This window comes from Pteropus alecto, unplaced genomic scaffold (genome assembly GCF_000325575.1).
Source record: "Pteropus alecto unplaced genomic scaffold, ASM32557v1 scaffold20, whole genome shotgun sequence".
NCBI classification, from domain to species: Eukaryota; Metazoa; Chordata; class Mammalia; order Chiroptera; family Pteropodidae; genus Pteropus; species Pteropus alecto.
Window position 1 is genome coordinate 49,746,428 of NW_006436298.1, and position 13,494 is coordinate 49,759,921.

Genomic DNA, 13,494 nt, shown 5'->3' on the forward strand with positions numbered 1-13,494 from the left:
TTTATAATCTAGGGATCAGAGATGGCATATACACATTTGCTGTATATAGTCACTTGCGAATAATTTGGGGTAGGATAATAGAGAAGTGAAAATTTTAAATTGTTTTACAAGAGTGAACTTTTTCCTTTATTAATTTGGTGATTTAGAAGCTGAGAAAAGGGAGCTGAGATTAAAAGCAGAATTATCTTGACCAAAGATAGATATGTGGGAAATTCAAGTATGTAGGTTACAGTAAATGTCTATAGAAGGTAGAAGAATGGAGGGAAACTAAAAATGGAGAGAGTACAGTCCATTTTAAGTTTGCAGAGTTCCTATAGTAAAAAGAACACTAGGATCAGAACCCCTACCAGGTTATATATATGACTCTCTCATTTACTAACTATCTGACCTTGGGCAAATAACCTTTATAAGCTCGGGGAAAACCAGTGTGATACAGCTCATGGCCTACTTAAACTTTTTACCATCAATCAGCTCTCTTAAACTTGTTGGGGAGTCAACAATTATACCTGGATTTTTGACTGCATGGAGGGTGTGAGCGCCCTAACCCCCCGATTGTTCAAGGGTCCACTGTAAATAGATCACATAAGGGAATATAGTAATTTTTAATCTCAGCTCCCTTTTCTCAGCTTCTAAATTATTGGATGTTTTCTGAAACATCCTTCTAATGTGCTTATAGCCCCTTAATTTAAAAAAAGGTTCAAAAAGAATTTGGATGTAATACATGTTATCAGCGTACAGAACTAGTAGGAGAGTAAGACAGATTTGAGCTCTAATCCAAGTTTTTAGTTGTGCCTACAGCTTAACCCAACAAGGAAAGAATGCAAAAGAGAGGGATTCTGCAAAATTAATTTTTTTAATTCAAATATATAGAGTGGCTCTTGTATACACTGAACTATATGAGTTGTTTTGGATGATAAAGTATTTGCAATCCTCTCTGCCATCTAAGTAGAAAGACAATTCTGAGTGACCAAAATTAATTCTTACGGAAGTAACTAGAGTGCGCCAAGATTTGGTTGTTCAAGAGGAGAGGTAGGAGAGTGATGAGACAAGGACAGAATGTCGCATGTCAGCCCTCGCTCTTATCAGAAGTCTCCCCAGAATCATGTTGGAGGGGCTTCCAACTGATAGGTTTCTCCTTCTTTGTAATACTCTTATCAAGTATGTCTTGAGACTTGAGTCAGAATGAATCTATCTTGGGTGTGATGCCCAAGGAAATATAATCCATGATTGACTGAAATACTCCACAAGCCAAAGAATGCAGTATTTGGGCAATGAAAAAACAAAACAGTTCATGCAAAAGTATGTCAAAATGACAGGATTTTATTTCTATGGATCCTTTGGTGTCGGATAAGGTGTGGACTCTGTCTAAAGCTTTCTCCACATTCAAGACATTTATAAGGTTTTTCTCCAGTGTGAGTTCTCTGGTGTGTAATGAGGGTTGCACTCTGACTGAAGCGTTTCCCACACACAGAACATCCATAAGGTTTCTCCCCAGTGTGGATTCTCTGATGTTTACAGAGGTCAGAGCACCGTTTGAAGCTCTTTTCACATTCTTCACATGTATAGGGTCTCTCCCCTTTATGGATTCTCTGATGTCTAAAACGGTTGGAAATACGGCAGGTTTCCCCACATTCATTACATTTATAGTGTTTCTCTCCTATGTGTATTTTTTGATGCCGATTGAGATGTGAGCTCTGTCTGAAGCTGTCCCCACATTTGGGACACGTATATGGTTTTTCCCCTGTATGTGTCCTTTGGTGTTTAATTAGGGCAGCACTCTGACTGAAGCTCTTCCCACATTCTTGGCATTCGTAGGGTTTCTCTCCAGTATGGATTCTCCGGTGTTTAAAGAGGTCAGAACGCTGTTTGAAACTCTTCTCACAGCTTTCACATTTATAAGGTCTTTCTTCACGGAACTGCCTCTGAGTCTCAAAAAGGCCTGAACTATGAATGCAACATTCATCACCATTAACAGATCTCTCTACTGTCAGGCCACGCTGACAAAAAACAAAGTGTGAACTTCTGGCACTATTCCCAAATTCATTATTTTTGGAGTCTCCCTCTTCCGTTGGACCATTCTTGAGATCTGAGATGCTGGTGAGTCCTTGCTCTTCTGGAGAATTTTCAAATTTCAGTGATGAGGGGGTTCCTGACTGCTTTTCTACCCTGTCCTCATGGGAAAACAAGGGAGCCTTCCCCTGGGATGCTTCCTGTAGCTGCCTCTGTGGCTCTACTTCTAGAATTTCTTGCTTTGGAATCAACTCTTTGTTCTCAGTTCTGGTTTCCAAACCTGAAACATTAAAATACAAATTACTGATATTTCATCCTGTGCAAGAGTAAAATAAGCAAGTACTAGCAGAAAAATGCACCCCCAATTTTTGATCTCCATGTAACCACTTCTGAAGTTAAATTGTTTTAGTTTAGTTAACCTGTCAGATGTGCTCACATTTAACTGTACAAACCCTGTTTCTTTGTTTTTATACTTGTTTCTGCACCTACCAACCCATCTCTTCTCCCCCACCCTACTCCACTGCTGTATTAAGCACCATATTATGACACATAAATTAGGAAGGGGTGTCAAGAGAGCCAGTATAGCCTTTATCCAATGTCTGAAGGATGGTTTAACAAGGGAAATTCTATTCATGTGATGAGTTACAGTATTAGATATACCAGATGCCCCCAATGTCTGAAGGCAGGGTTCGTGTGGGAGATAAATCTGGGACTTATTGAAAGTCTACAGAGGAACAGTCAAGACAACAGATTATATCCCCTAATCCAGAATTCTTGTAGTTTACTCTCCAGAAAGGCTTAACCAGATAAATTTTGGATCAGGGACATCAGGAACACCTAAGAATAGGGGAGAGTTACTGCTGTCACATCAGTTCAATCAAGGGAAAACTGACACCCTAATTGGTAGAACTTCAATGTACTGTCTTCTCCTCAGGCTCAAACTATTGGTTCCAAGCTTATGTCCTCTAGGCAGAAAGGGCAGAAATTTTTACTGCAGAGATTTCATAGGCTTATTCCCTATTGTATCCCCACCTAGAATAGCACCTGGCTTACTGCAGACACTCAAAATATTTGTTGAATATCTCTCTATGGTAAAATTTACCAGCCCAGGTCAAAAAGACCTAGAGACATGGCACAAGGAAATTCCCACGTATAACAGCACCTGGATGGCCAACCCTATACTGAAGATCACCAGTTTACAAGTCTTTTCTAACAGAGATTCCAGTCAGAATTCTTATGTTTGACTATTAAATACAAACGAAAAGTGAAAGGTCACCAACATTTCAAAAAAACTTTCAATAGAAATGCCAATGAAACATGCAATGCATGAAATGAGAAAACTTTAATAACGTATAATTAATATTCTCAGATAAATAAGAGAAGACATTGCATCTAGGAAATAAGGAGGCTATAACAAAAGGAATATTTAAAGAAGAAAAGCTCTTGAAAATATTAATGAGAACAAAAATATTTCAGTGTAAGAGTTAGAAAATAAAGCTAAGGAGATCTATCTTCTAGAAAGTGAAACAAAATATAAAGAAATGGGAAGGTGGTGGAGAGACCTGACAAGATCAGTCCATGAGTTCCAACATGCAACTGAAAGAAATCCCAGAAAGAACACAGTAAAAATGAGATAAAAATAAGTAGATAGATAAAAAATACTATAAAAAATTCCTCACAATTCAAAGATATTGGTGTCTATATCATAAGGCCCACCAACTACTCAGAACAATGAATGAAAAAAAAAAACAAAACCTCACACTAAACCATATCCATGGTGAAATTTTATACTAGCAGGAATAAACAAAAACTCCTAAGGGCTTCTACACAGAACAAACAGATCATACACCAAGGATAGAATATCACAGTGGCATCAGATTTCTCAATAGCAATACGGCAAGCTAGCTAGAAAATTCACTGTCTTCAAAATTCAAAGGTAAAATTTCTAACGTAGAATGCTATATCCAGCCACACTATGATCCAAATGTGAAGGAAATAAAGACAAACTCAAAGTCACAAAAATGTTAGTTCCCAAGTATATGGAACACACTGAAAAATGTTCTCCATTAAATTGAGAGGGTAAAACCAAGGAAGAAAATGGCATGGGATCCAGGAAAGAGAAAAGCAATTCCCATGGTGATAGTGAAGGAAAGTTCTAGTACAATAGCTGAGTACAGGTTTAGAGAAGAAGCCTTTTCACATAATGGCAAGAGGAAGCTTCAGAAGGAACTCTCCAAGGGGATATGAAAATGATGGCATATCTGCTATATGTGATGGCACGGAGAGTTTTACATTTCTAACAGCTTGTGGGTAAACTAGTGTGTTCAGTAGTTAGAAAATGAGAAACATGCAAAACAAGGCATTTTTTAAACTTATTAAAATTTTTCCCTTTATTAAGTAATAATTCAATTATAAAAGGTTAGAAAATATTTAACTGATTGTTTCCTTTTGCTCATATTTGGTATGTTTTCTTTTTCTAAATTAAGTTTATTGGGGTAACATTGGTTAATACAATTATATAATTTTCAGGTGTACATTATAATTTGACATCTATGTATTCTATTGTGTGTTTACCACCCAAAGTCCAGTTTCCTTCAGCTACCATATATTTGATCCCCTTTACCCACTTCACCCTTCCCCCTTTCCCCCCTATATTTGAGCCCCTTTACCCCGTCTACCTCGCCCCTCTTCCCCCACACTCTACTCTCTGGTAACCACTAGTCTATAGTCCATATCCATGAGTCTTTGTTAAAACAAGGCATTTTTAATTCAAGAGAAAACTAAAAGCTGTAAAAGAAAAGACATACAATCATGTGTACTATGTGAGTGAATACAGATAATATTTTTATAGGCATAATATTAAAACATTATATTACTGAACAAAAAGACTGATTTAACTATAATGAGAGAATTACAGACTGCTAAATGTATGAACATTGTGGGACAGATTTTTGACTTCCTCAGTCGGCAGTCAAGAGATAATAACTGCAGGTGGAAAATCTTATTTAGAAATATGAAAATAAGTACTACTGGAAAGAGTTAAAAAGATTTTAAATCTGCTGTGTCTGCAAAGTTGGAAACAGGATTGAGAAGGGCCTGATATTTTCTTAAGAAGATTTGAAAAATACAAACCAGTAAAAGATTGATAAAACTGACTATATTAAAAAAATTTAATTCTATATAACAAAAGATGTCATAATGAAAAGACAAGCCACCTACATAACCATTAAAATAACAAAGGATTCATATCAAAAATATAAAGAACAGCCACAAAGCAATTTAAAAAAAGACAATGGAGGAAATAAAGATATAAACAGACAATTCACAGGAGAGGAAACCAAAATGTCTAAAATATATCTGAAAGATATTTAACCCAGCAGCAATCAGGGTAAAGCAAATTAAAACCACCAGATACCATTAATCTAAATACTATTTATTCAGCATCTATTCTGTGCCAGGCACTATTCTAGGTACTTGGAATATATTAATGAACAAAACAGTCAAAAATCTTTCTTCTTGTGGAGCTGATATTCTAGATGGGGTGGTCAGACAATAAATAAACGTAAAGTAAATTATATAGGATGTTAGAGCCTAGTAATGCTATGGACCAAGTCAAGTAAGGCAAAGGATCAGTCAGCAGTGTGAGAGAAAGACAGATGTAGGCAAACTGCAGTATTAAACATGATGTTCAGGCCTCACTGAAAAGTGAAATTTAAGCAAAAACTTGCAACAAGTCAAGGATTTTGCATAGTAAAAATCTGAAGGAAGAATATTCCAGGCAGAAGGATCAGTTAGAGCAAAGATCATGATGCAGCAAGGTCAGTGCAGTTGGGGCAGAGTGAATGAAGGCGAGAGTAGGAAATGAATCAGTGAGGTAACAGAGCCATGTCACATTAGGCATCACAGGCTTTTACTCTGTGTGAAGCGAGTATTGCAGGTTCTGAGCACAGGTGTCACATAATCTAATACTTTAAAAGGAACACTTGGACTACTATGTTAGGACACTGTGCCATCAACTGAACACCAAATGTTAACAAGAATGGGAGAAAGAAGATTCCTCATGTATTGCTGGAGTATCCTTTTGGACAGCAAGCCGGTCAAACATCCGTAAGTATATTTTCTTCAGAAACTCCTACATATGACCACAGGAAGAAAGATACAAGAATATTCACGGTAATACTGTTTGTAATGGTGAAAAACTAGAAGCCTTAATGCCCATGGATAGGAGAATGGATAAATGCAATTTGGAATAGTCATACAATGAAATATATAGGTGTTAAAATGAATAAACCAGAGCTACATGTATCAACATGGATAAATCTCAAATATTTAACGTTGAGAAAAAGGCAAGGTGCATTGGAATCATACACTAATATAATTTATATACCATAAAACATGTGAAAATATGTTTGCATGTTTATATGTTTGCATGTTTATATACATGTTTACATATACATTTATTTATATGTGTGTATATGTATATGGGGAAAGAAAAGAAGGGAGAAAAAATATGTATGTGGCTACATGAATATGAAGAAAGAATATAAAACACACATGGACATGATATATACAACAGGATATTGGTTACCTCTGGAAAAGGAGCAAGGGCAACAGTTTTCAGGGAGAGTACACAGGGCTTCACCTATAGCTGGAACATATTATTTCTTCAAAAAAAAATGAGGCCAGTATGGACAATATTAAAATTTGATAAACCTGTGTGGTAGATACACAGGTGCCCATTATATTTTTTTATACTTTTCTGTAGGTATTTTATTAAAAATGAATTAATAAGCTGAATGTCACCTAGCAATATAGAACAGAGAAGTCTTGCTTGGGTCACAAAAAAGACTCTAAGGCTCTCAACTTATATCTGTGAATGGCAGAGTGGCTCAGGGATTGGACTTAAACAAGCCCTTCGCAAATCACAAACAGCTAGAAACAAGCAAAATAACAGCACTTACTTGGTGGGGCTATGTTCCCATAATCCTTTGGTTTGCTCTCCCTGTAGAAGACCCTCTGAACTGGATCCAGATGCTCCCACTCCTCCCAGGTTAGAGAGACAGCCACATCCTTGACATTCACCAAACCCTGAAACAACAGGTGACCTCTCATCAGCACCTGTTGTCCCAGAATACCCTTACCACTAGTCTCAGGATGAGGCCTGACTCCAGAGAGGCATCGGCCAGCATTGAGAATAAAGTAACAACCATGGCTGTTGAGTCTACCAGTGAATCTTATACTGATGGGTCACTTTCAAATTTGGGATAAGAGCAAACATTCACTTAAGTTATATCACTGTGATTTACCAAAAGAGAAATATGAGATAGATTAAAAATGTACAGATAACCAGAGTCCCAAGTTCCAATGCTGGCTCTGAGACAGTTTCCTCATGTACGAAATGGATACAAACGTCTACCTCAAGAAGATGAAGGTGCCTCACCAACAGCAGGTGCTCAGTATAATTTCCTTTCCCTTCCTTGACCATTGCCCAGTAAGATAATTATCCAACAAGATGATCTTTTGAGATGGTTTATTTAAGTGTAAGTTGACCATTCACAGACGGTATAGCCGCAGTTCTAAGAAAGGGAAAGTTGTAAAATTGATGCAGGGAAATGGTTGTCTAGGTCCCAGTGATGGCTTGCAAACTGACTCCAAGGATCTCTCACTCAATAACAGAGAAAGGGAATGTATTTTTTTTCCTGTTATGTTTTATTATATTTTGTTATGTTTTGACATCTTAAAAAAAGAAAACCTTTGTGGCTAGGGAGAGCAAATTCTTAGAGAGACAAAGGGCTCAGCTAAGACTGGGTAATCTAGAGTCCTATCTTCTCCATCTGGCCTTTACACCCCAGGAGGTAACATTCCTCAGCCTTAATCATCCCAAGGCCAGGTACCAGGCAACTAGGGACCACTGCTATAATTTGCAACCCACTGAAATTATTCAAACTAGTCGATCCTACTGTTCACCCTGCCCTGCCCTTCCTTTCCCCGGAAACCCCAAAATAGGCTCTGGCCTAAACTTTCCCCTTGCTCCTGTCATCTGCCTGACCACGCTGGTGTCCTTCCCATTAGGTTCTGTGTGGCATGTGGTACCTCCTGTCTCTAGGACCTGACTGTAATAAATTTTTTCCTCTTGAACCCCTCTTCTGTCTCTGTGTAAAGGAAAACTACACTCCTGTGTGTCTCCTCTACTCTCAATACTCTGAATACTTCACTACACTACTTCACCTCCAACACCAGATGTGTTTGTTTCCACACATCAAGCAATTCTGCAACACCAGCTGGGTGCTCAATTCCGATACTACCTACCTGGGGATGGACTCATCCCTCAGATTAAGGGCTCAGTCCTATAAGACTGCTCCCCTCCCCAACTTCTGATGCCAATTGCACGGCCACACAACCTGTTTCTGACCAACCAGCTATAGATCAGAGGTTCCCACAACCCCCTCTTTGGGTTTGATTAATTTGCTACAGTGGTTCCAGAACCCAAGAAAACAGTTTACTTACTAGATTATGAGTTTACCATAAAAAGATAAAACTCAAAAACAGCAAGATGGAAGAGATGCATAGGGCAAGGTCTCGGAGGGTCCTAAGCTCAGAAGCTTCTGTCTTCATGAAGTTAGGGTGCCCTGCCCTCCCTTTAAGTTGGGAGCTACCAACCTGGAAGCTACCCGAGCCCCATACTACTGGGATCTTTACGGAGCCTTCATCATATAGATATAATCAATTATTAACTCCATTTCCAGCCCCTCTCCCCTCTCTGGAGTACATTCTCAATTGTGAGAGAAGCGAGTCTCCAAAATGTTAAAAAGTAAAAAGGGATCCTCACATTCAAAGTGGTGAGGAATTACTGTTCTAGCATCTGAACTTTCTTTCTCAAATAATGCAGTTAGACAAAAGGATGTCTAACAATGATTAAACGATACTCTTGTGTAGGTTTTGTGCTGAGAGGTCTATAACTGAAGGATCATTTCCTGGATGGACTGTCTATCCATCTTATCTACTTATCTACTGGAAGTTTCATGAACATCCTAAAGTTCGCAAAAAATATAATGAAGAAGGAAAAAACTTCTGAAACTCATAGCATCCCATTCACCTCCATTCCCCCAACTCCCACCATCAGCTCACTCACTCCTCACCTGGGGTGAGGGCTCACCCAGTGCCCTCTGAAGAGTCCGCACTACAGCCCCTGCCTCCTTCCCACTCTGGGGGCAGTGCTTCCGCACCCAGGCCTGCAGCTCTGGGGGCAGGATGGCCAGGAACTGTTCTAGTACCAGCAGCTCTAGAATCTGCTCCTTCGAATGCATCTCAGGCCTCAGCCACCGACGACAAAGTTCCCTGAGCCGGCTCAGTGCCTCTTCTGGACTAGCCACCTCCTGGTAACGGAACCGCCTAAAATGCAGTCGACAAGTTTCGGAATCCTGACAGTCCCCGGGCAAGTCGGACTCCAGACCTCCGAATGAGTCTTCCTCCACTTTCACTATCAAAAGTCCATCACGCAAGGGTGGCGCGGCAACCTTGGCCCCCGCCTCAGCGTCACTGCCTAGACTTGCGGTCAATATCGAACTCATCTTTCTCTGGCACGAGTCGATTTCCCTAGAGTTTTTCCTTCAGGTGAGAGAAGGGCAAATGCTGCAAAAAGCCGTGGAACCCATCGGCCCTCCCCAAGCAGGGGCGCACCCTGCTCGGCTCCCTCCTAGACTTCTCCTACTCGCAGCGGCGCCGCCTAAGGAACCCCTCTTCTCGTGACCAAAAAAAAAAAAAAAAAGAAGAAAGCTCGTAACCCAGGGCGGAAATGCGACACCGACTCCCTGCGGTGCCCACCGCCTGGGCATTTCCGGGGTCTCTCTAGGCGCACCGGAGGAGCGAAATGCATCTCGGTGGTTTGCCGTTTTCACCCCTTCAAGGGATGCTCTAGTGTGTGCACTTTGCTTTAGGGAGCTTATAATCCTTCAGGTTACTCTTTTAAAAAAGGATACTCTTCATTTAAAACTTGAATGTTATTCAGCCAGGTGGTATTCACTTATACAAGAAAGGTTTGTAGACTATGTTCTACATGTCAAGGCATCATGCTTGACACTATAGATACAAAACTGGAGAAGACACAATCCCTGTCCTCAAGTTGTTCATAGTCTCTTGAGACAGACACTATTCTCACTTCTGAAATCTAAGACCCCATTCCCAGCCTTTTCTCTTTTGTACAAAATGTCATATCTACCCAATGTTACCTCGCTGTCTTTGGAATTTCATGCATGTGCGAATTCCCTGTCTTTGGAATTTCATGCATGTGTGAATTCCCCATGCGCATGTATTAAAAACCTGATTTTTATCCTGTTAATCTGTCTCTGTTAATTTGGTTATTAGCCCCTCTGGAACAGCTTAGAAGGTAGGATAAAAGGTATTAATTTTCTTTTTTTTTAGCCCCCACAGTGTACACATACTCACAGGTGACAAGGCTACATTGGGCTTTGTCTACAGTCAGCATAAGCATTTCCTGGGATCCTGTTAGAAATGTAGAATTTCAAGCCTTACTCCAGACCTAATGAAGCATAATATGCATTTTAAAAAGATCCCCAGGTGATTTGTACATGCACTTAATTTTGAGAAGCAGTGATCAGATGAATCTGACAGTAAAAAATGTAGGTAACTTTTTGTACATATAGATCATGTGTAGCGTACATAAGACTTATCCACTATCCTTCATTATCTGTATTGCAGTTCCCTGCTATTATTACACATATCCTATGACAATGTAAAGCAGAGTTGTACTCCAGGGGAAATTCCGGAAGCAGTAAGGCTCTACATGTAGGCATCTTGCCTCTGAGCATTTGAAACTAAGCTTTAATTCAGTTTGTAACAGGAGTAAGTGGCAAATTGCAATTTTAGTCATTTATTTTTTTTACTTAAAAATATTTTATGATGATTTGATCTTGACTCTAGGACTCTATTACATGTGACTGTAACTTTTAATTATAAGATGTTTGAACATATATAAAATACCAAAGACTTATTTTAAGTATCATGGAAATAACTGAACCTTTGGATCCCATGTATTCAGAAAAGTCAGAAGCAGATAATAATCGAGCTAATAGTGGAAGATTTTTTTTCTAGTGTTTTTTTCTTGCTTCAAGAAATAGAATATATAAGGAAACTAAAATAAGCATCTTTTGCATGTTTCATATCCACTTATATTCAATAATGTTCAGGAAAACAAATCATGTAATACTATGCATTAATTCAACATTTACATTAAATGAATACTACTCATTAACTTAACATCTATATTAAATCATCTTCATTTAACAAATGAAGAATTATCAAAGTTATGTTATAGTTAAATTCATTTTTAAAATTCATTCGAATGAATAAAATTAATGTTCTGATTTATGAATGCAAAGTCCGAGTGTCAGAATTCCATATGACATCTCTATGGACTAAAGTTTCAAATATAAAAAATGTGCAAAGGCACAGTTAGTCAACCCGTACTTCAGGCTTTAGCAGCTAAGTGATTGTACTAGTTTGTTGTGTACTAGTTTGTTTTGATTAGACATTAACAGAACATGAAAAGGCAAAGGCAGGGTTTTCAGGATTAATTTTTATGCTAAATCCACTTCTAGAAAAACAAATTCACTACTCTCAAGGCTCAGATTTGCCATTTTAGAAATTTGGAGCAATATGTAATAATTCAATGACATAACTCGTCACGTTTATATCTGATCTCTCCAAGTGGCTTGAAAGTTCCTTAAGGACAGAAACTGCACAAATCTACTTCCTCATCTGTGTGGAGATGCTATCATAATCTGGCAGGAAATCAAAAGTTCTTTTTCCAGTATTGCAGGACAAGGCTTTAGGAATGAGTGAGGGAATTAAAGGGCAGTACAAGCATTTTTCCTCACATCCAGCAAGAGAAGCTGTAGATTCTGTCTGCTCACCAGCTGATTACCAGTCTGTCTCTGGTTTGGGCTGTGCACTCTGATTGTGACATACTGAATTTCTTAGCGCATATCTCCCTTTCTCCTGTAATGTAACTTTTGCCGTCATCCCTAGAATGTCAAGTGCTTTAATTTGCTCTCACTTATATCATTGAATGGTATATTTCTGTGTTCTTAATGCCATTTTTGGTGCTTTGTACACAGAAGTTAATGGAAAAATGCTAGTTGCCTCACTTAAGTGAGGAAATAATTAAGTGAGAAAAGGAAAATAGGGCAGGATAAACAAGATGGAGCCAGGAATAAGATGAGATTACAAATTGCCTACTGTAAGCTCCTGTGTGCTCATAAAAGATAGCCCACAATTAGGCTTTAAAAAGTGTCAGCAGCCAATGCAAGAAAAAAAGATCAGTTACATCATTTGCAGTGTATCTTGGGGAAAAGCAAACTATTAATAGTGGCTTAGGAGAAATCCAGCTATTCTTGGTACCAAGAAGGAAGAGAAATTTTCCTTGAGTGCTCAGAAAAAGAACACTACATGACATAATGTACAATATCTTAACAAGATCTCCCAAGTAAATAAGATTTAAAATTTTTAATGTCCATTTACTGTTAGCTGATGGTAGGTATCAAAGCACAATTCAAAAAAGCTGATTCTGTGAAGGTAGAAGAGTGTAGTTTAAGTACTCAGCTCTCTTAAGTCCTGGTTTAACATAACGACAAAATTCAACGTGCCTCGGGCAAGACTTTTCAGACCTTTTGCCATGCCATTCAGGCTGATGGTTTTATGAAAAGTCCATTCCCAGAACTACCTGGATCATTACCCTTTGCTCTCCTCTTAAGATAATATATCTTATCGTGGTATATTGTAAAAAGGGCCACAAAGGTTTGAAACAAAAAAGATAAAATACCAGGAGAACATTTTGCAGTTCCTCCTGTCAAGAAGTTAAGTTTTCCCCCACCTTTTGAATTTGGGCTGGCCTTGTAGCTTGCTTTGACTAACAGAATGTGGCAGAAGTGATATTGTGTGAGTTTTGAACCTAGGTATGAAGAACCCTTGCAACTTCTGCTCTCTTGCTCTTGGAACTTGCCATCAACAAGTGAGCAAATCTGAGATAGCCTGCTGGATGATGGGAGGCAGATGTCTGAGTTGCCACGTGCACTCCAGCTGACCATCAACCAATCCCCTAAAAGCTTAGCTTACCAGTAGCAGACCATAGACAAAAGGAGACCAGCAGAAGAGCCACCAAGATAACGCCAGACCAAACTGCCAACCCACAGAGTCATAAGCTAAGTAAATGGTTATTTTTTTAGGTCACTAAGCTTGGGGGTGGCTTGTTATGCAACAAAAGCTAACAGATATACTTTTAAAAACTAGACCAACCCAATTCCAATATTAAAACAAGATAAAATATTTAGAACATAAAAAGACATGTGCAAAACCTATGTGGAGAAATATTTTAAAAGCTTCCAAAGGATCCAAAAGTAGGCTATTTTTCCACAAATGGAAAGACAAACCATGTTCTTGGGTAGAAAAATCAACTTTGTATGGATG

General features: G+C 38.7%; 1 protein-coding gene across 1 annotated transcript; it reads right to left on the reverse strand.

Annotated features, from left to right (window-relative positions):
- Positions 1–834: 834 nt before the first annotated feature.
- ZNF394 (zinc finger protein 394) lies at positions 835–9,765 on the reverse strand. The gene is made up of 3 exons (XM_006913356.3): positions 9,150–9,765; positions 6,972–7,098; positions 835–2,290 (listed from the first exon to the last, which is right to left on the reverse strand). The coding sequence occupies exons 1-3, from the start codon at positions 9,579–9,581 to the stop codon at positions 1,305–1,307; spliced, it is 1,545 nt and encodes a 514-aa protein (XP_006913418.1). The 5' UTR covers positions 9,582–9,765; the 3' UTR covers positions 835–1,304.
- Between the last annotated feature and the right edge of the window lie 3,729 nt (positions 9,766–13,494).